Raw genomic sequence first — 19,641 nt, 5'->3', positions numbered from 1 at the left:
GTTCATAAAGTCGTAAGGAACAAACGGAGAATCTTCCAGCCTAAAACCACTTGAAATAGCACCTGATTAAAAAAAAAAAAAACAACAGAGGAGTCAAATATTTTTCATGGTCGGTTTTTATATCCCTATATAAATATATATGAAATCATGCCCTTGTAAATCAGTCATGAAATAGGTAACAGCACACTGTCCTCTTGTGATGCCAAGTTATACTGGAGATCATACAGGAGTGTGTAACTCAAAATGAAATGTATCTGAGTAATTCAAGAGAAAACTGTGAGAATAATGTCCCATGAAATCCCTTCACTAAAACAGTACATATATTCAAAGTAACATGTATTCAGCTGAAGTACTGATTCCAGAGGGTAAGAGGATTCTGTGGGACCCCACTTGACTAACAAGATTCTGTGGTGGGAGAGCTCATGAAAGAAATAGCTACAACATGTGAAGGATCTTTAGCTACTGCAAAACTCTGTAGATTCTATTCCTATTCTTGGGAGGCAAAAAAATTAATTTAAAAAATCCCTGGAGACAGAGCAAGGAATGGTTTAAAAGTTATCAGATAGCAAAGCCAGTTCTGCTACAGTTCTGAGGGAACCAGGGATTCCACGTGATACAGAAATTCCTAGCTCTGGTCAGAAAACATCACCTGCAGCTAAAGCAACACCACCACTGCCTGTGGCAACAGTGGGATGGGTTCAGCAGGGCAGTTGCAGGGAACGGCCACTACAGGCCATGGCAGCAGAGGCAGCTCAGAGCAGCAAAGCAGCTGATGCACCTAAAAATACCCCAACAATCTGAGACTGAACAGTAACAGGAGACCAGGGACATTTATAACTATCTTTAGACACAGAATCTTGGGCTATAGACTCAAATTTTAACTGGATGAGATTTCAAGCAACTGAAACAGTTGAAATGTCATATGAATCTTGATTACTGGAATGAAACACAAAGCAACCAAGTTCACCTCCTGTAAAACTAAGGACAGCAATGGTACCAAGTCTAGCCCTTTTAAGCTCTCCCCACTTTTAGAATGCAAACACAGACATTCATAACCAAAACCTGTCAGTATAAATGTCAGCCATGCCCAGAATGTGGCAAATCCCCCAAAATCACCTTAGGACAGAAGAAGATCACACAGGAGAGTGGGAGAGAAAACTTGAAAACCGAGCTTTTGGCTTAAAAATATATGAAGCATCCCACTGGAGATTAAGGTAAACTTAGTAGCAACAGTCACACTTATAGAAAAGTCTGGTTAAAAAAAGAATTCTGTCGAATGTTTCTACTGATCTAATCACAAGATCACTGTGTGAGCACAGTCAGCAAAGCTGTGGCTGCTGTGGTAGACAAGCAGCAAGTTGGCACAGACAACACAATACAAACTGTGACAGCTACAGCGACACAGGAGATATAACCACAGCCCAATCACTGCAAACCTGCACCTGACACCCAGAACCTCACAGTCTGATGTGCCACATCAAGTGCTGCTCAAGGCCATGCTGAACATACCATGTTTGCTGGAGTTTTGATCTAAGGATGTGTTCACAGAAATGCTGTCGACTGTAGTCCATTTCCTCAGCCGAGATTGTGGCTCTTTAATACTGCTCATATCCAGGTTTACATTCAAGTTTGAGTTCATTCCTGAAAGCACACACAGCTTATGAGACACAGACTAAACTTGTCCTTCTGCTCATCACCACTGCTATCCCAGAAAGCACTGAAGAGCACATTACTATGGTTATGTCATGCTTCCAAGTCTCTGGTTCCGAGGAACATTCTAGCACTTAAACCAGGGAACCCTGCACACAGAAGCTAAGCTGAGCAATGCAAAGCCCTCCCAAGTTCTCAGCTCATGTCCTCATGCAAAAATATCAGTGAAAGAAGACATTAGGAAATTAAGAGAAACTAAAATGTAAATACCTAAAATACGGGGCAAACAGAACTTGTCTTGACTCGCTGTAGCTGTGTTCTGTACTTCCAAATGTTTCTCTGCCAGAAAATCAAGACAATGCCAACCCAAATCAACTCAAATACTTGGGAGAACCAGCTCTTCTGGGCTTGGACAATGTGCCCACATTTTTGACCTTGGCATGCCTGCTCCCTTTCTAAGTCTGTAAGAATCTTGAACTCAGAACTCTACCAGGGTACTTTTCCAGCCCTTCAGATCTATTTACTTCTTTTCTGAAAACAAACTACTACAATGGTTTAACTTGAGGCCAGAGACAAATAGGGAACTTCTCAAATGTCTCCTAGAAACACCTTCCTTCAGCACTAGAAACAAGGGCTTCCTCTTGCTCCTAAGTGGACATCCACGGCCATAAAGAAACTGGTTTATTTTTTGAGGGGTTTTTGTTTGTTTTTCTTAAAGGCATGAGCAAGAGTTGGTGCCAGAAAAGCTTCCCCTTGAAAAGCCTCATGAAAAGTGCTTGGAACAGGATGGAGTTTTAAGAAATACAACTATCAACAGCTCAAACATAAAAAAGGGAGAAGTCCAACTGATCCTGTTTCTGACACCTCCCTCTGGCATTTTGCTGTTGTCAGAGCAGTAACTCTGCACCACAGTAACCTTCCTTCTACCTCTGGAGCAGCTGTAGAGGCCAGACCTCTGAGAGTAGTGTTAGAAAGACCCCAAGCTGGCAGAGGGGCAAATCTGTGACCAGGCCAATGCCAGCCCCCAGCAGGCACAGCTCTGGCACAGCTCTGTACGGGAGATGTGTGGGCTGAGCGATGGACACCAGTCCTTGGACATAATCCATAATTTAAATACCCTTCCCAGAAGTAATTTTTCATATCCTACTGTGGAAGACTTTATATTGTTTGGTTATATTCACTATTTGCCAGATAAAGGTTATTTTTATTATTAGAAATACTTAATTCTATAATGAATTGGGATGTGACTGCAGAACTGGTCAGGGAGAGAGAAGGATGCTCTGGCCCCCAATCTCTGCTTTGGGTGAGTATCTAGTGAATCCTGACAAATCCCTTCCCTGGACTGGAAACAGGACATGCTATTCCTACCCTTAAGCCTTTATGTGAGGAGCAAGTGTGGCTCTGTGTGCTTGTATCACTGTACAGAGGGACCCCAAAGAATTCCTGTGTACACTGTGGCAGATTCCCGAGGGATCTCAAAGCAGCCTTACATGTACTGCAGGCTCCTGAGACGTGGCCACGATTCATATGAGAAAGCAGCTATGGAACATTATACAGCAATTCCAGCTCAAGGAATGAAACACAAAGGAGTCTGATCTGGGCAGGATGCATCCCTCAGCACAGAGTTTGGCGAGAAAGTGAAATATGCCTTTCCTTAGAACTAACACAGTGTCTCCAATAGCTAAACAACTTCTTTGTATGCTTTGCCCATGGAATGAAAGCAGAATTGGACACTGATGCCAATCATCACCAGCAGCTCTGAAGCAGCAGCCTGGACTTGAGGCTGGCCACATGCCATCCCTGGTGTGGCACTGTCCCGGCCACTGCCGCTCTGCCTGCAAGCACAGGGACTTCAGCTGCATGTCTAGGAAACAAACTTCTCTGCAAAAGCCAATGAGAATGCAAAGGAAATCAGCCCAACAGAAATGACCCAAATAGAATAAAAGGGAAGAAAAGCAAAAATGAAGGGGAGGAAAAAAATGGGGGTAAGGAACAGAGGTAAGTGGTAAACAGCTGTAGTAAGATAGCATTAAAAAGGGACCTAAAGTAAGAAGAAAATATACAAGCCTGGAATTTCTGAAGTAGAAATTGGACAGAAGCCTGAAAACATAGGGAGAAAGAAACAGGAGATGCTTGTGTTTACAAATGTTCAGACATTTTGCATGAAATGAGACAACAATTCTTTAAAAATGCAAAGCCAAAAGCCTTCTTTCCTGGACAAAACCACTAACAGGCAAGGCGACAGTTTGTTCTACCTTTGCAATTTCAGAGCCACTGAAAGCATTTTTGAAATCCCAAGAAATGTGTCTACATCAATGGATTCTCTGCATGGATTCTACTTCTTGAAGTCCTTTAGGTCCAGGAATCAGGACTTTGTATCACCCAGGGAATCCAGGGGACAAAAGGAGCACTAAAAGGAGCCTGTCACTCCTTAGGACTGTAAAGTATTCTGCACTGAGACAAGGACACTCACCAGGAATGAGTGTACTTGGGGAAAAGTTCTTCAGTGAACAAGGGTAACTGGGTGAACCCCACACAGAATTACTACTTCCACTAAAATGGGAAGTGCTAACAGGGTTACAGTCATTTTCCAGGAGGAGGCAAGGGGAAAAGCTGTGTGTCACACAAGCACTGACCGACTGCAGGGGACCCACCTATAGGGAAGCTGCTGAAAGCATTGATTGGTGACGGCCCTTTCTGCAGCTCAGGAGTAGCGTGGGGTATGACATTCTCAAGGAAGGATTTCATGGAGGGCTGATGGAGTGACTGCTGTTGAGAGGGTGGAGTTTGCTGCTTCATTAACAGGTTTGGATCAAGCTGACGGGACTGTTGCATCATCTGTTGCTGCATACTAAGAGATCGACCCTTAAAAAAAACAGAGCCGTTACAACATCAATGGGCAAAAGCTTTTCCATGTTGTAAGAAAGAGAATGAAATGCACCTTTGTACTCTGTGCATCCTGCACAGCCAAACCCCAGTACTCAGTCCCTCCTCTAAAGCCTGTCAAACTCTGTCCACCCCTGCACACTTCAATACAAGCCACAGCAAGAAATGCAGCTCAGGATGAAAAACAGTTACAAGGAGAGTTTGAGAAGTGAAATTTAAGATGTTTCTTTACCTGCTGCTCCTGCTGCTGCCGACCCCCAGAAGGCATGCTCCTCTGAGGCTGAGCCTTCTGCTGCTGAGCCAACAGCCGCTGCGAGACAGGGGATGAGGGGTTTAGGAACAGGGACAGTGACACCAGGCTCACACACCACACCGAGCAACCAGCTTGGCTATCTTACCTGTAACTGGGAGATCTGAGAAAGCTGGTTTAACTGGGACAGTTGATTCAACATGGCTACCTGTTGTGGGCCAAAAAGTGGGCTCAGGCCACCGCTGTTTGGTGCATACTTCAGTAATGATACTGGAACCTGCAACACAGGGCCAAGAGTGACTGGCTGTTAACAGGTTTACTCAGTCCAGAATATGTAGAATACTATAACCTCAGGTCAACAAATGCCTGGTTTCATCAAGCCAATATCTTCCCAAATATTTACAGAATAAATGTCAGCAACACCAACAAACAAGGAACAATTTTCTGAAGCAGCATTTAGATAGTTTATACACAGTGTGTTTTCTGTATCACTTACCTGAGGGGATAGTAATGGAGGAGGCACTTGAGCACGTGGATTAGGCTGAGATGAATTAAGAGGTTGTGCTGGAGGCTGCTGCATGCTCCTGGGCTGTGCTGCTATATTCCCAACACCAAACACACTGGGATTGCCATTCTGGGGAAAGGATGGGCAGTCAGTGACAATAAACCTCTTCTGCTGCTTCTCCCACCCCACACATTGCAATTTCAAGTTAAACATGAATCAATCACACAGGCAGCTACAACGTTATATCAAAAGGTATTAAATGCTGTCAAGTAACATGCCAAGGATATGCACACAGCCTTACCTGTCTAACAGAATTCAAGCTTTGCATACCCAGCCCTGTTAGGGAGCCCAGGGCTTGGTTAGGTAGTGCATTATTTGAAGGGGGAAGCTTCATGTTTTGATTGGACATAAACTGCATGTTTTGGGACTCGTCTGCTACAATGCCATCCTGATGGGACAGACAAAACGAGGTGCAACAACCAGCCAGCAAGCAAGCAGAAGGGAGAAACCATTGCAGGAGCAGAAGGGAAGAGTCACAGGACAGTCCAGCACCAGCAGGAAAATAGGCAGAAAACAAAAGAGATCAGGTTAGTCATCGGCACCGCAAAGGGCTACAGAAAGTGCTTAGTACGATGTATCAGTGAGTTAAAAAGAACAGACCATATCTTATGGATTAACCAGACAGCCCTCAGTCCCCCCTGCACTACCTGCAGAAAGCTCAGGAACACACAGGTAACTACTCAGAGCAAGAGTTGAAGGAGTTCAGCAGTGTCCCCCCGTAAGGCACCAACTGACCTTATCGAAGTAAGGACCGCGATCCATGGAAGACTCTTTGGGAATTTGGGGACGAGAACCAGGGCCTTTGCCAACCACACGATTGTAATCTCCCACGCCCAGGCCGTGCTTGTCCATCTCCATCCGCTTGTCCTGCAGTAACCCTGGGGATGGCACAGACAGGTGGCTGCAACACCCACCAGTCCTTCAGCCTTCAGCCACACCAACACCAGCCTTGTGAAGAGTGACCTGACACTGCTCTCGGGCAGGACACTCATAAAACAAACATCAGTTTAGCTTTGGACTCTCTGGGCTTTACTGGAAAGGGAAAGGAAATCCTGTGTACCAATGGCTACAGACAACTGGAGACATGGAATCGGCACCAACAGATTTTGCAAGGCTTCACACAAATATTACTCTCAGCTGTCTCTTAAAACCAAGAATGTATAATTGCTTCAACTTGCAATGATTTAAGTATCAGGCTTGCCATTAATATTGAAATCTAAAACTCAAAGAACAATTCCTTTACCCAACAGATAATGAGCCCCAAAGTGAAAATACCCAATTTTGAAGTGGAACAAGGGGAGAGTAACTACACTAAAAACTACAATGCTGCAATTAGTTTTAGTTAAACATTCTATCATCATAGTATACTGTTATTAATGCATTAAAGAATTATACTATCTTTTATTTGCTAAAGAAATTGTAACAGTGAATGGATTCAAATAAACTATAACTGCTCCCAAGTCATTTTACACTCAGGTTTAAACGTTTCTAAATTTCAGTATTAATTTAGTTCTTAGAACTGAACACATGCTTCGAAGAATGAACCCAGTGAGCGAGTGTGGGATTTGGTACGTTTCTGTTTATACTCAGTGGAGGTGCCCAGAGGGCAATCAAGATATTTATATTACAAGAAACAAACCCACCACACTCTGAAAACATTCTCTCATGTCATTTTAACATATAGAAATAGGAATAAGCTTAGTTTGATACATGGCCAATATTCCTATAGCAAACAGGTGATTCTGTGCGCAACATTACTCACACACACAAATACTTTTCTCTCCAAGGACATTCCTTTTCTTTAGGGAAATATATACTTAACTATATATAGCTATATATATACACTATATATAATTTTAAAAATGTAATTTACAGAAGGATATAAGATAAAAGAGAGTCTGGAAGGAAAAGCAATAAAGCCCAGCTTGGTTCTGCTGTTCTTACCTCCAGACATGTCCATCTTATTGCTCTGTATGGTTTCTTCTGGTGATTCTCTCTGAAATAATAAAATAAATCACAATTATTTAATAATAGCATTTTTAAGATAAAACAAAGATTCCTACACACTATTACAATTCAAAACTGCAAGAAAGAAAAATCGAGACAATCAGATGCTATTTTAAAGCATTTCCTCCCTTCCGTTGCTATCCACTCAAGAACAGGTTCCCTCACCAGAACTCCTACATAAATGCAGTAAAGCATCAGGCTATGGCATGAATACCTGGGTGGTGGTTACAAAACCCCTTTCCATCAATACAGAGGTCTTTTTGTAAAGAGAATGCACAGGAAAGGGATGGGTGACAGAAGGGAGACAAACACAAGTAGAAAACCACGATGAAAATGAACACTTGGCAGCTGAGCACTTCAATGTGTGTGTATTGTAACAAGCCCTGTGGAAAGACAGCAAAGCCAGACAAAGGCAAATACTTACTGAAAAACTGAGATTTGTGAATTGCTTAATGAATGGATTGATCCATGTTTCATCTTGCTTATTTCCACCTTTCATTATTCCCTTAAAAACAGAAAGGAATTCCTGTGATTCTCAGATCCCACTTCAATTACATCACAAAGTGTTAGGAATGAAAATTAAAGTGTAATGTGTAAGTCCAGTAATCCCTTCTGACTTAGCTTTCAGAAATGACATCAAGCCTTGCCCCGAGCTGCTCCTCACCTTTGTGGGCATCTTTTTCATGTAGGGTGGCCAGTTTAACGATGGGTTAGCTTCTTGTGAGGAACTGCTGTTCCACATTCCAATCTCAACATCCTCCTCTTCCTCCCAGCTGGTCTGACGACTGCCAGTCAATGGCATATCATCTCCACACCAACTATCTTGCATAGATTTAGGCCCTGGTTGTGAAAAAAACCCAGCACGTGAACATTTCAGTAGCAGCTGCTGCCCTTCACACCAAACAGCTCGATGCCTACTGCGAAGTAAAAACCCCTCGAAAACATGAGGCTTTCACAGAGGTATTTCACCCTTCTCAAACACACTGAGAGCACTCACCAGGTTTATTTGGAGGCTGCTGCCCAAGAGAAGCGTTTCCCCAGCCAGAGGTGCCTCCTGCATCGCTGACGGGCTCTCCCCAGCTCGTACCAGTGTCCATGGGCTTACCCCACGCTGAAGTCCCGTTATCTACAGTAGTGGCTGGAGTAGAAGGCTCTCCCCAACCTTTGCAAAGCAGGGCGAGTTATTGGCACAGTTTTGAACAGGATTTTAAAGCTACCTAAAGAGACTCAAGTGTTTTGCCTTTTCTAGATCCTGAACATACAGTAAAAAGCACGTGAGCACATATTTCCACTTTGTGTGAGGGTCATTATTAAAACTGCAAGCTGTTCCATAAATAGAAGTAATCACAAAAATACAAATTTTGTATTTACAGAATTACATTCTGATAATACAAATTCCTAAAATATTAAGCTAAGAGCTGCTTGTTATATCTAAGTGACCCCATCTGGGAGTCGAAAAAGAGACAGAGCACAAAATACTTTTTATGCCCCATTAAGTTCCCCTCCAAAATCGCTATTCACTGCTCATGAAGCTACAAGACCAGAAAGTCTGATCCCAAACCCTTATAAACCCACCATCCTTCATTCTGTCCTGCAGAAGCTCAACACCTTTTTTTGAGGGCTCATTGGCAAAATTAAATTTTAGCTGGTTTAGAATGATTTAGAAAAATAATTCCAATCCTCAGACACTATTTTAAGTATTTCCTGTGTTCCCACTCCCCAGAACTCAAGCAGAGCCGTTTAGCCCTTATTATTGCAGTTATTTAAAACTCGAACAGATCTTCCAATCTGTACAAAAGCACTGTGAGCAATGCTGTTCATTTCTTTAAGAAACAGAAAATGTACTTCACTGCCACTTTGCCCTTTCCACTTTGAAACTAAAATACTGTTCTATAAAGCAAGACTAAGAAAGTGCTTTGTAATCAATAGAAAACATAAATTTGGGTAAAAGCCAGGCTTACCAGAACCCGAACTGCTCTCCTTGCTAGACATGGCACTTGAAGACAGTAGCTGCGGATGTACCTGTGCTTGCTGGTCTGAACTGCTGCTACTGTTTGGGACATTTTTATTCCACATATTCACATTTTTGTAGTTGTATTTGCTTGGATCACCCCAAGCAGAAGTTCCATCATCAATCTCCATTTTCCGGCGTATGGATTCGGGGGATGGCTCCTCCCAGCCCGTGGGCTCTTCCTCCTTTGCTGGGGCTGGCATTGGCCCCCCCAGCCAGCCAGACCCCGGGGGTTTGTTCGCAGCAGACGGGGCTCCCCAAGAGCCAACATCTTGTTTGTTCCACTCAGGAGAATTGACTGGCTTCGACGAGTCCCCCCAGACTTGAGGCTGATTGGATTTCGGAGGGTCTCCCCAGCCCTGGTTCTGATTAGACTTTGCAGGCTCATCCCATCCTGAAGAGTTGTTTGGGGTTGCATTATTGCCTCCCCAAGTAACAGAATTTGATTTACCTGGCTCATTCCAACCAGACACGGACCTGTCGCTGTTGCTACCTCCGGAACTGGATTTCTTTGCCTCACCCCAATGGTTACTTCTAGAGTTTTCACCCCAGCTATCACCAGCAGACACTGCCCAACCCTGGCTGGCCTTCTGTCCATCTCCCCATCCCTGCTTCATCTTCGGTGTGTCATTCCAGGATGACTTTTCCTCTTTGCCACTTCCCCATGATTGATTGCTCTTGACCATTACTGTAGCAGCAGAATCTTCTTCCCACCCCCCCTGGCTGTTTGACCCTTTGGAGTCTCCCCACCTTGTAGCAGACTTTGGATCTCCCCACCCCGATACAGATGAGGTATCGTTATTATTAGGGCTAGGTCTATCCACACACCCCCCTGAGCTGGAAGTCTGTGTCACAGAGCCCCCCCAGGCCTCTGTCCCATTGTCAGTTTTTCTTTCACCCCTCGGTGATGTTTCAGTATCCCAGGCAGTGTTCTGTTTGATTGGAGTCTGTCCCCAACCAGAGTTGGAAAGGACACGTGGATCTAAGTCAGTTCTGTTCACTATGCTTTGGAGTAATGTATGCTGGTCAACTTTCCTCCTCTCTCGGTTCTGGCCTTCCACAGCTGCTCTGTCTTCATGGCACCCGGTGCTCTCTGAGCTCCCCTCGCTGTCCCCCGTACCTGTTTTGGCCCATGTGCTGCTCTGCTCAGCCATCTGGGAGGCAGCAGAACTCTGGCTGTTGAGATCATCCTCCTCAGTAGACTTCCATCCATTTGTAAACTTCCTGCTGTTTCCATTCACACCTTCATTGGAATGCTGATTGCTAGGCAGTTTGCTCCATTCCCCGTTGGAAATGTTGGTGCCAGTGTTTTGTGCAGGGTTGCCCCATCCTCTTCTGCTCCCGCCAGCACTCGCACCATTCCCGTTTCCCCACGGCACATTCTGGGAGTTGACTGTCCCTGCCTCCCACACCCCTCCGCCTTTATTCCCGTTGATTTGAAAGTTAGTGCTGCCAGGCCCGCTCCCGCCCGGCTGCATTAGAGTTGCATTCACAGTGTCACCATTAGCTTGGCTGTTTGGGCCTGGACATTTGTCTCCAGAGTAACTAGAACCATAGGCACCCCAGGTAGTACCATAAGAGCCGCCAGTTTTGGCCTCACCGTTGCTCAGGTGAGAGATGGAAGTGCCATTTGCCACTGGAGAGGCCTGAATCTGAGAATGATTCATTGTGCTCACGCGCCAGGCCCCGGGCCCTGCAGTGTTGGGCAGTTCGTTCATCTGCACCGAACCAGCAGAGTTTGGTAAACTAGAGGTCATAAAGTTAGTAGTGTTATTTGGTCCATTCATTTCAGTGTTAAGGTTTTGAGGTTGCCCACTGAATGAAACATTCCTTGTACCATTTACTTCAGAATCACAACTTTCCTGAAGGCTTCCCCAGGAACCGTGGGCTGAGCCACCCACTTTCGAGTTAATACTCTGGCTGTTGGCCATCTGACCTATGGTACTGCACTGAATGCTTGTGCCAGGACTCCCACTCCCCACGGACCCTTTCAGGGCATGTCCACTGTTCTCCAACACGGACCAGGCACCATGGTTGCCATTTGAATTCAAAGTGCTTGGATTTAACCCTCCATTTGATGAAGAGTTTATGGTGCCCCAAGCATTCATTCTATTGTTGCTACTTTCAGATTTGCTGTCAGGAGCATCCACAGAAACTTGACATGTGCTTATTATGGATCCATGGGATAACCCCCACGGTCCATTAATACTTCCATTGCCCACATTATTGCTGTTGCTACCAACCACAAACTTATTCTGAGACCCATGTCCGATGCCATTGCGAATGCCATCGCTTTCTCCGCCTGTGCTCCCTGAAGCCATGATAACGAGGTTCCGCTCCGACCCAGAGCTGGAGGCAGAGTCAGTGTCCATACATTCTGAAGTCAGCTCTGGGTCACTGCCAGTGATTGATGGCCATGCTTCTTTGTCAGAGCCGTCTACGATAACTTTATCCCAGTTTGTGCTGGAGTCACTATTTGAAGAGACTGGTCCCCAGTGAGAATTTTCATAATGGGATCCTAGACCACTGTGGTTCAGATCTAAAATGAAGAAGGAAAGCCCAAGAGCATTATTATGAGTTTAGTATTATTACTTCATTAAGCAGAAGGAAAAAAAAGTATAAAGATATTAAGCCAGGAATTATTTTGCTTATTATTTTGCATCTGTTAAAACTACAGTCATGGAAAGCAATGGAGAAAGCTCTAAGTACAGCTGCCCAAAGGTTGTCACATACAACCCAGAACATCTCCCAGCATGCAGAGCTGCTCTCACAAAAACCTCAGAAAACTTCAGACTCCTAAAGGTCTTTTTCTTCCAGAGCAACATTTTTTTAAAAGAATTCTCTGTATCACCATATACGAAGTATTTTCTAAAACGCATATAAATGTCAAAACCCACAATACTAAATAAAACCCAGAAACACACTAAAAGGCAGAAATTCCAAGAGGACATGGCCCTGGCCCAGTACCAACTGCTGTGTGACAGCAGCCAGAGAACACACACCTTCCCACGCCCATTACAGACATTGTATAAGAGTCTTCAGTACAAGTTATTCAAGGTATTTTCTTTTATACAACAACAACTTGGCACAAAACGCACAAGACCCATCTGAAGTTCTGCTTTCAGAATGCACTGACACACAAGTCTATTTTTAATTAATTTTTAATCAAAATCAATATTACTCATCCTACAGTGAAAAAGAATTGAGTCCAAGACCCTGGCTCCCAGAGTTGAAGCAGCACAAAGCATGGATCACCCACTGCTCCTCACACCTGGCTGGAGGGAGCTGGGGGGCCCAGGCACTCAGCTGAGCTTCACCTGTGGTAAATCAGTGTGAGAAAGCAGGATGGCGGCTCAGCAGCTTGGAACAGGAGGAGTGGGAGAGACCCATGGCAGGCAGACAGAGTGCTGTGATAGTGTCTGGCAGCTCCACAGGCCTGGAGAGCCACCACCATCCCTGGGAGAACTGGAATTCAGCTGGGCATAACCCAGAACCTGCCGATTCACGTGGTAGTACAAGAACACTGTCATGTCTGAGCAGCAGTCCAACAAACCTCAACCTTTCAACTCTCACCCTGGTATTGTTAAAAAAGACATTTAACCTGTACTAAGAGACTGATCAAAAAGCTGTGTGCACTCCTAAGAGCGAGAGAACCAACAGCATAGAACAAGATCCTGCTCACACAAACATCAGCCCAGTAACACCATCCCTTTTAAAAGCAACACAAAGGCACACAGATGGCAAACAGCCTGAATTCAGCACACACAGAGATACAGGTTAGGACTACAAGGGAAATGGTAGAACAAACCCTAATTTGCACAGCAGCAGAATACATAAAGCTTTTGTTTATTAAAATTCTGTTACCCTAATTTAGCTGCAATGCAGTTTGTGCAGAGTCAATCCACCAACAGCACGCAGTGATTAACTTCCACTCAGCCAATTTTCTCCCATTACATACAAAACTACTTAGACCAACAGTCTTTCTCCTGGACCTAAATATGTTAGTGATGTCCACTGTTCTTGAACATTCCTACCTGAACCTCCCCAACTCATGAACTTCAGAGACTAAGGAAACAAATACTGAACAAGCAGATATTAGCTATGACTTTTGTATCTGGCAGAGACCACAAACCACCCTCAAAACTGAAAAATGACATGTAGCAACACACTGCATTTGGTGCACAGCACGAGGAGCCAGAACAGCCTACTCTTGCTTTTCTTCCCAAAACTATTTAAAGTTGCAACTGAACTTTTGCTGCTTAAATCCTTGACAAAAAAACATTTACACAAACCTGAGTTACTTAAAATTCTGTAATCTGCTAAGATTGCTTTCAGTAATTTGTAATTTAATGCTTTCCAGCTATGAGTTATACTGCAGGAAACATTTGAAAAAAAATGTATGTATTTAAAATAGCAGTTTGTCATCACATGGGCTAAAATAAACAGGATTGAGAAGCGTAAATTAAGAAATACCTGAATCTTGCACCCTCTGCCTCCTTTTCCTGCTCCAGCACACCTGGCACCCCCAGACTGTCAATACCATACCGTGCCAATCACTGTACCTTTGGGCCTTATGAACAAAGGCATTTTAGCAAACACAGTCCTGAGCTTTTAGCAAACAATCAAGACATGATTTCCTCCACAGTGCGACACGTCTCTGAGAGGAAGCACAAGCTTGCACAGATTATTCAACACCATAAAGAGGCAAGTCAGCATGGAAGCATAAACGTAAAAAAACCCGGTATTTTAATGCTAAGGTGACAAAAACTCTTAGTATGAATTCTGACTTAATTAGAAAATTAAAACTGTTAAACCAAATTAGTATGCAATGGCACAGAGAAAGTATACTGCAATCATTCACACACCCATGCCAATGAAAAGCATAAGCAAAGAATAAAAATAAAAACAATAATTATAAAAAATCAGACAAAATCGTGTGAAACATGTAACTACCACAAACACGTAGTGCAAAAGCAGGTGAGATGGAAGTAGCTAACCTGACTGGTTAGGGGAGTGGCTCACCAAGTCCCGAATGGGAGGCATGCCTACAAAAAAAAAGCAAGAAAATCACAGAAGTGTTACTTCAGCAAATGAGAGAACAGTCCCCAAAGCACTCACTGCTGTAAACCCAGTCCTTAGATGCCTTTTTCAGGGCAGGTTTCTCTCAGACCCAGCTCAGCCTCAACTGTCTGCTCTGAATCACATTCCTCATGCAGGGAGCAGGGACATGACAACAAACCCAGCCTGGGGATGTCAGCATTAGCAATTCTGTCACTTAGCTTTTAAACACATTTCCATTACCACCTAGTTGTTACACATTTGGGCATTTAATCAACCAATTTAACATGCCCTTAAAACTCTGATTTATACAAAAAAGGGGAAGAATTTATAGTCATCGAAACCAAAACCAGTTCATTTTGGACTGTACTGACGAAGAAGTTGAGCGGTCAGCCCTGAAACTTCAGCAAGTTCCTCTCCCCTCTCTGAACAGCACATTTGCTCCACCTCCAAGTCAGTACTGTGCTGCCTGACTGAGCAAACAGCAACATTTGAGTACGGCCCAACGCTTATTTAACCTAAGCACGTGTATAACAATCCATCATTTACCCTCTTTCACATCCTCCTCCTCCCCTGTGTCACACAGGCACTGTATGAAATCAAACTTCATCTTTCAAACTCACAAATTTTACAGCTGGAGACCACAACTGTTACACTGAAGGCAATGTTCCCCAAATGAATCTAACCTCCATCACTACTAAGTGCAAATCCCAACTGCTCCCTTCTTCCCTGACTCCTCCAATAGCTGAGAACCGCCCCCAGGTTACAGGAGGGACCCTCTGTTCCCAAAGGCTCTGGCTGGGACACAACTTTGTGGCTCTGCTGTGAGATGCACCGGGATAAAGGGAGACGGGAGGAATCCAAACTGGAGCCCTGCCAGTAGTCCAGTGGTGCTCTCCTGTTCTGCTCTGGCCACAGTTGTAAGCAATTACTGCTGGCAAATACTTCGGCTCATGATAAAAATCATTTAACTGTGGAACAACCACCAGGTTATTGCAATGTGTTCCAGAGGTGAGCAAACACCAGGGCAGCCATCAACCCTTCCTTTCATGTGAAGTTTGCACATGGGGCATGTCAGTGAAGCCAACAACTAAACTGGTATGAAAGTGTCCTGATAAAGAGCTACTTATGGAGATTTCTTAAAATAACAGTCTTGGCACTGGCCTGGATATGTTTCAGAAGCACTACAAGGTATGAGCTTCATTAATGTGTCTTTACTAAAAGGATATGCCAAATGTCCTAAAAACAGCAGGAAAAAACCCAATCCCCAGGCCTATCCTTTCTTCAGCTTCACTTCTAGACACAGCATGTTGATTTTCTAAAAAGGAGACAACTGTTCACTCAAAACACAGGTAAAGAGATGGGGATTAGACCACTGATATAATTTAAACATTCTCCAATACCAACAACTTAAAATCTTAGTATGCCCAGGGCAATTAAAGACTTTAAATTCAGCAGCAGCTGCCTGCATTCCCTGGCTTTTACAAAGCACCTACCAAACCATTCCAACCACAGCTGGAACTGGGGAAGAGATCCTTTCAGGAATGACACATAAACCCACAGCCATTCCAAATTCCAGCAATTCTGACTTCAACACTTCAAGCCACAGTTTTTCTTTTAGCCCTAAAATACAGATCAACCCCAGTAGCCATTAAATAATGCTAAAAAAAAAAAAAAGTCAAGAAGTTATTCCATTAAGGTACCAAATTTAACCCCAGTGTCCATGGATATCCTGTCTACATAAGTGACCTACAGATCAGTCAGATTTCATGAGATTTTTGATTTCAGAGGTAATAAGGAGAGTACCTGGAGCTGCTGGTGGAGGCTGAAAGAGGAAGTAGGGAGAGTGAGTGAAACTAAGACAGGCAAACGACAACAGCATTTCCTTTCAGATACAAAGGTGTCAGAAGACATTTGGCCCTGCTGGACCAGGGCCACCTCCACCTCACCAGCAACGCATCAGACCAGAAATTGAAACCAGGACAGAAATCCAGTACGGACAAATTATTTGCCTTTACATTATCATCTTGTCTATGTTTATGAAAGAACACAACAACACATCCAAGCCAGATGTTGTTCCTGGTTATTCTAGGGAAAGAGACCTTCCAAGCACACACGTGGCACCAAGAAAGGAGACCTGAGTGCCCAACCTCAGATGGCAGTTCTGAGTTTTCCTGGAACACACAGAACAGCAGGAACAGAGCTCTGACAGGGACAAAGCTCTCACAGGAGCTACAGGCAACGCAGACATTTTCCTAAGGTGACAAAGTGATCTGGCCAACCCTTCTCTCCCTGAAGGCTCTCAGAACATTGCTGGTTCCAGCTGGGTGTGGTGACACACCATTCAAACAATCAGGGCAGCTGCCCCAGACACCAGTACAGCCCTGGGACATGCTGGCAGTGCCCAGCCCGAGGGTGTCCAGCCACACCAGCACAAAATCAAGGAAAACTAAACAAAACTGGGAAGAATGCAGTACACAAATGGGAATCCAGCTAATTATATACTGGGCTGGTGTTCACAAAAGAAGTACAATGGAGAACAGTACACAAATCCTCTGGATACAACTGGGAGACTTACAAGGCTGTATAAGCAGTAATACTTCTTAAATTAGTCTATGTGTGAATTTTTACTTAAATCACCCCTTTTATTTAAATCACCTTGCTACACAACTTGACCAGTAGAGTACACATGCTGCAGGAAAAGTTTCCTCTTAGAGGCAAGTTAATGAAAGGTAACTTTAAACGTCACTATGGACAGGAACATCATCATACAGGAGAAGCAAAGAAAATAAACTACTTAAAAATTACCTATTGCAATGGTAAAGAGTTCTATCAATATGTTACAGAAATAATACTGGAAAGTAATATGGGAAACATTCCTCAAGGACTCATGGATAAACTGCTTCCAGTTTTGTTTACTTTCATTTTAAATACTGCTTCTTCAAGACTCAGTAAGAGAACAGCTCAAAATTTAACTCAAACTTGAAATATCAGGGCTATTTTCAGGGTTTCTTCTTTTTTTTTTTTTTGCTGAAGGGGCTGAGAGTCACATCCTTTGTGGTCTATAAAACACTAATTTTGAGAAACACTGGGAATTCAGTAAAGTCACAGAAGAAACTATTTGTGGGAACAAATTACATCATCACTGCTATGTGCACATCAAAATATAAATACAAGTATAAAAACAAGAAAATATTTGTCAAAAGTATTAAGCATTGGCACACATTAATACCAAATCCCTTTGAAACACTAGATCCCTCACAGAAAGTTACTTTTTTCCAGACAAAAATAAACTACAATAATGTCCTGTAAAATTAACTGAACTGCATGTTTGTGCAGTCACTGAACAGCACATCCTACATGTGTAACAGGCAAGTTCACCTGACTTAAAAGGCTATTAGAAGGAATGTATAACAAGCCAAAATAACAAAAGATGACTGTACTTAAATAGCTGTAAAGGTAAAAGTGGATCCACTCTGTAATACAATCAAGTTTCAGGTGGATAAACTGAGAAAAACTCTGACCTGACAATAAAAGACAATTCTGATATCCTGAACAAGCTGTACCCTGGCTGGATCTCCACGTATGAAGTTAGAAAAGAAAGCAAAGTCTCAAGGTGCTGTTCATAATCACATAAAGAGATGTGCTGGAAGGGACTTTGAAGACCACTCAGTTCCACTGCCATGGGCAGCAGGGACACCTTCCACTATCCCAGGCTGCCCCAAGCCCTGTCCAACCTGGCCTTGGACACTTCCAGGCTTCCAGGGGCAGCCACAGCTTCTCTGGACAACCTGTGCCAGGGCCTCACCACCCTCACAGGGAACAATTCCTTCCCAATATCCCACCTAACCCTGCCCTCTGGCAGTGTGAAGCCATTCTCCCTTGTCCTGTCACTCCATTCCTTGTAAATAGACACTCTCCCTCCTTCCTGTAGGCTCCCTTCAGGTACTGGAAGGCCAAAATTAGGTCACTCCTGTTCTTTTCTCCAGCTGAACAATCACAACTTCCCCAGCCTTTCCTCACAGCAGAGCTGCTCCATCCCTCTGATCATCCTGGTGTCTCCTCTGGACTGGCTCCAGCAGCTCCACGTCATTCCTGTGCTGGGCCCCAGGGCTGGAGGCTGCTCTGGGGTCTCACTTGAGCAGGGCAGAATTCTCCCCTCCCCTGCTGCCCAGGCTGTGGGATCAGCCCACCTCTGGGATGGGTCCTAAAGACCCTTCCTTATGAGATGTGTCTATCAAAACTGGATGCAAAAAAGGTGTTTTGTACCACGACCATACTTGGATGAATACTGAGGACAAAGACTGGAAATCTGGAGCACAGCAGTGGTCATACTGGAATCACCACCTGCTCCAAACCTGCCATGCCTGCCATACACTGCTGGTAACAGAGAGCAACTGAGACAAGGGCTGAAGCTTCAGTACGAAACCTGCCCACAGAGGCCAAAACCATCCTGCAACATTCAATATCAAGCTCTGACACAGGAAAGGATCTCCTCATGCTACAGCTTACAGTGGAAGTTTAAATAACATCAGCTGAAATATTCCCCTGATAACTGAATTTAAGCTACTCGATTTTAGCTAAAGGAAAACAAGGTACCTGCCCTCACCTGGCTGTTTTTTGCTGCTGTTGGGCACTTCTCCGTTGGTCACGGGCTGGTTATTGGTGCCAGTGCTGCCTCCTGACTGGCCGTTTAACACTTTGGGAGTGGATCCCAGGTTTGCAGCTATCACTGGTAACTGCTGCCCTCGTTTCAGAAGCTGTTTCTGTTCCTGGTGTCGGAATCGCGGTGGTACTTCCCGAGGAGGGTATCGAGGCAAGGGCTGCTGCTGGCTGCTGGCTGGGGCCCGCTTGGCATTATTAGTAGTGCTGGTTCCTGTGGAAGTGCCGTTGGAGGTGACAGGCTGGGGCTGGCTTACACTTGTCTTGGTTTGTTCTGGCACTACCCCCACCCCCAGGAAAAAGAAAGTGGGACAAAGTTATACATGTGAACAGCAACTTAAAAAATTGAAGACTAAGTCAATATTATTAGAGGTGTTTATATATGATGTAAGGGCAGCATTTCTTCTGACTCAAGCTGTAACTCATCCCTGAGGAAAGGCTCTGTTATCCCTCAATCACACACTTTCATGGCACAGACCTGGAAGCAGGAATATGCCTTGCTATCACTAACCAAGTTATCTCAGTTACAGTATGCTACTACTAACCAGCTTT

General features: G+C 44.2%; 1 protein-coding gene across 11 annotated transcripts in view; it reads right to left on the bottom strand.

Annotated features, from left to right (window-relative positions):
- The window catches only part of TNRC6A (trinucleotide repeat containing adaptor 6A), a 59,288-nt gene that overhangs the window by 5,669 nt on the left and 33,978 nt on the right, over nucleotides 1-19,641 (bottom strand). For 4 of the 11 annotated variants that reach the window (XM_032126469.1, XM_032126461.1, XM_032126459.1 and 1 more), the window contains exons 6-20: nucleotides 19,037-19,369; nucleotides 14,367-14,414; nucleotides 9,320-11,908; nucleotides 8,356-8,520; nucleotides 8,023-8,198; nucleotides 7,783-7,863; nucleotides 7,296-7,347; nucleotides 6,087-6,229; nucleotides 5,593-5,739; nucleotides 5,283-5,420; nucleotides 4,935-5,063; nucleotides 4,769-4,846; nucleotides 4,305-4,515; nucleotides 1,510-1,641; nucleotides 1-62 (exon numbers count right to left, since the gene is read on the bottom strand). The exon at nucleotides 1-62 is cut by the window's left edge and continues 97 nt beyond it. In XM_032126469.1, coding sequence (XP_031982360.1) covers nucleotides 1-62; nucleotides 1,510-1,641; nucleotides 4,305-4,515; nucleotides 4,769-4,846; nucleotides 4,935-5,063; nucleotides 5,283-5,420; nucleotides 5,593-5,739; nucleotides 6,087-6,229; nucleotides 7,296-7,347; nucleotides 7,783-7,863; nucleotides 8,023-8,198; nucleotides 8,356-8,520; nucleotides 9,320-11,908; nucleotides 14,367-14,414; nucleotides 19,037-19,369 — 4,484 coding nt within the window. The remainder of the gene's footprint in view (nucleotides 63-1,509; nucleotides 1,642-4,304; nucleotides 4,516-4,768; nucleotides 4,847-4,934; nucleotides 5,064-5,282; nucleotides 5,421-5,592; nucleotides 5,740-6,086; nucleotides 6,230-7,295; nucleotides 7,348-7,782; nucleotides 7,864-8,022; nucleotides 8,199-8,355; nucleotides 8,521-9,319; nucleotides 11,909-14,366; nucleotides 14,415-19,036; nucleotides 19,370-19,641) is intronic. The other 7 variants (XM_032126464.1, XM_032126462.1, XM_032126470.1 and 4 more) reach the window with 3 other exon arrangements.

This window comes from Corvus moneduloides, chromosome 16 (genome assembly GCF_009650955.1).
Source record: "Corvus moneduloides isolate bCorMon1 chromosome 16, bCorMon1.pri, whole genome shotgun sequence".
Lineage (NCBI taxonomy): Eukaryota > Metazoa > Chordata > Aves > Passeriformes > Corvidae > Corvus > Corvus moneduloides.
Note: the sequence above shows the minus strand (reverse complement) of the source record. Positions and strands in the feature narration are given on the sequence as shown.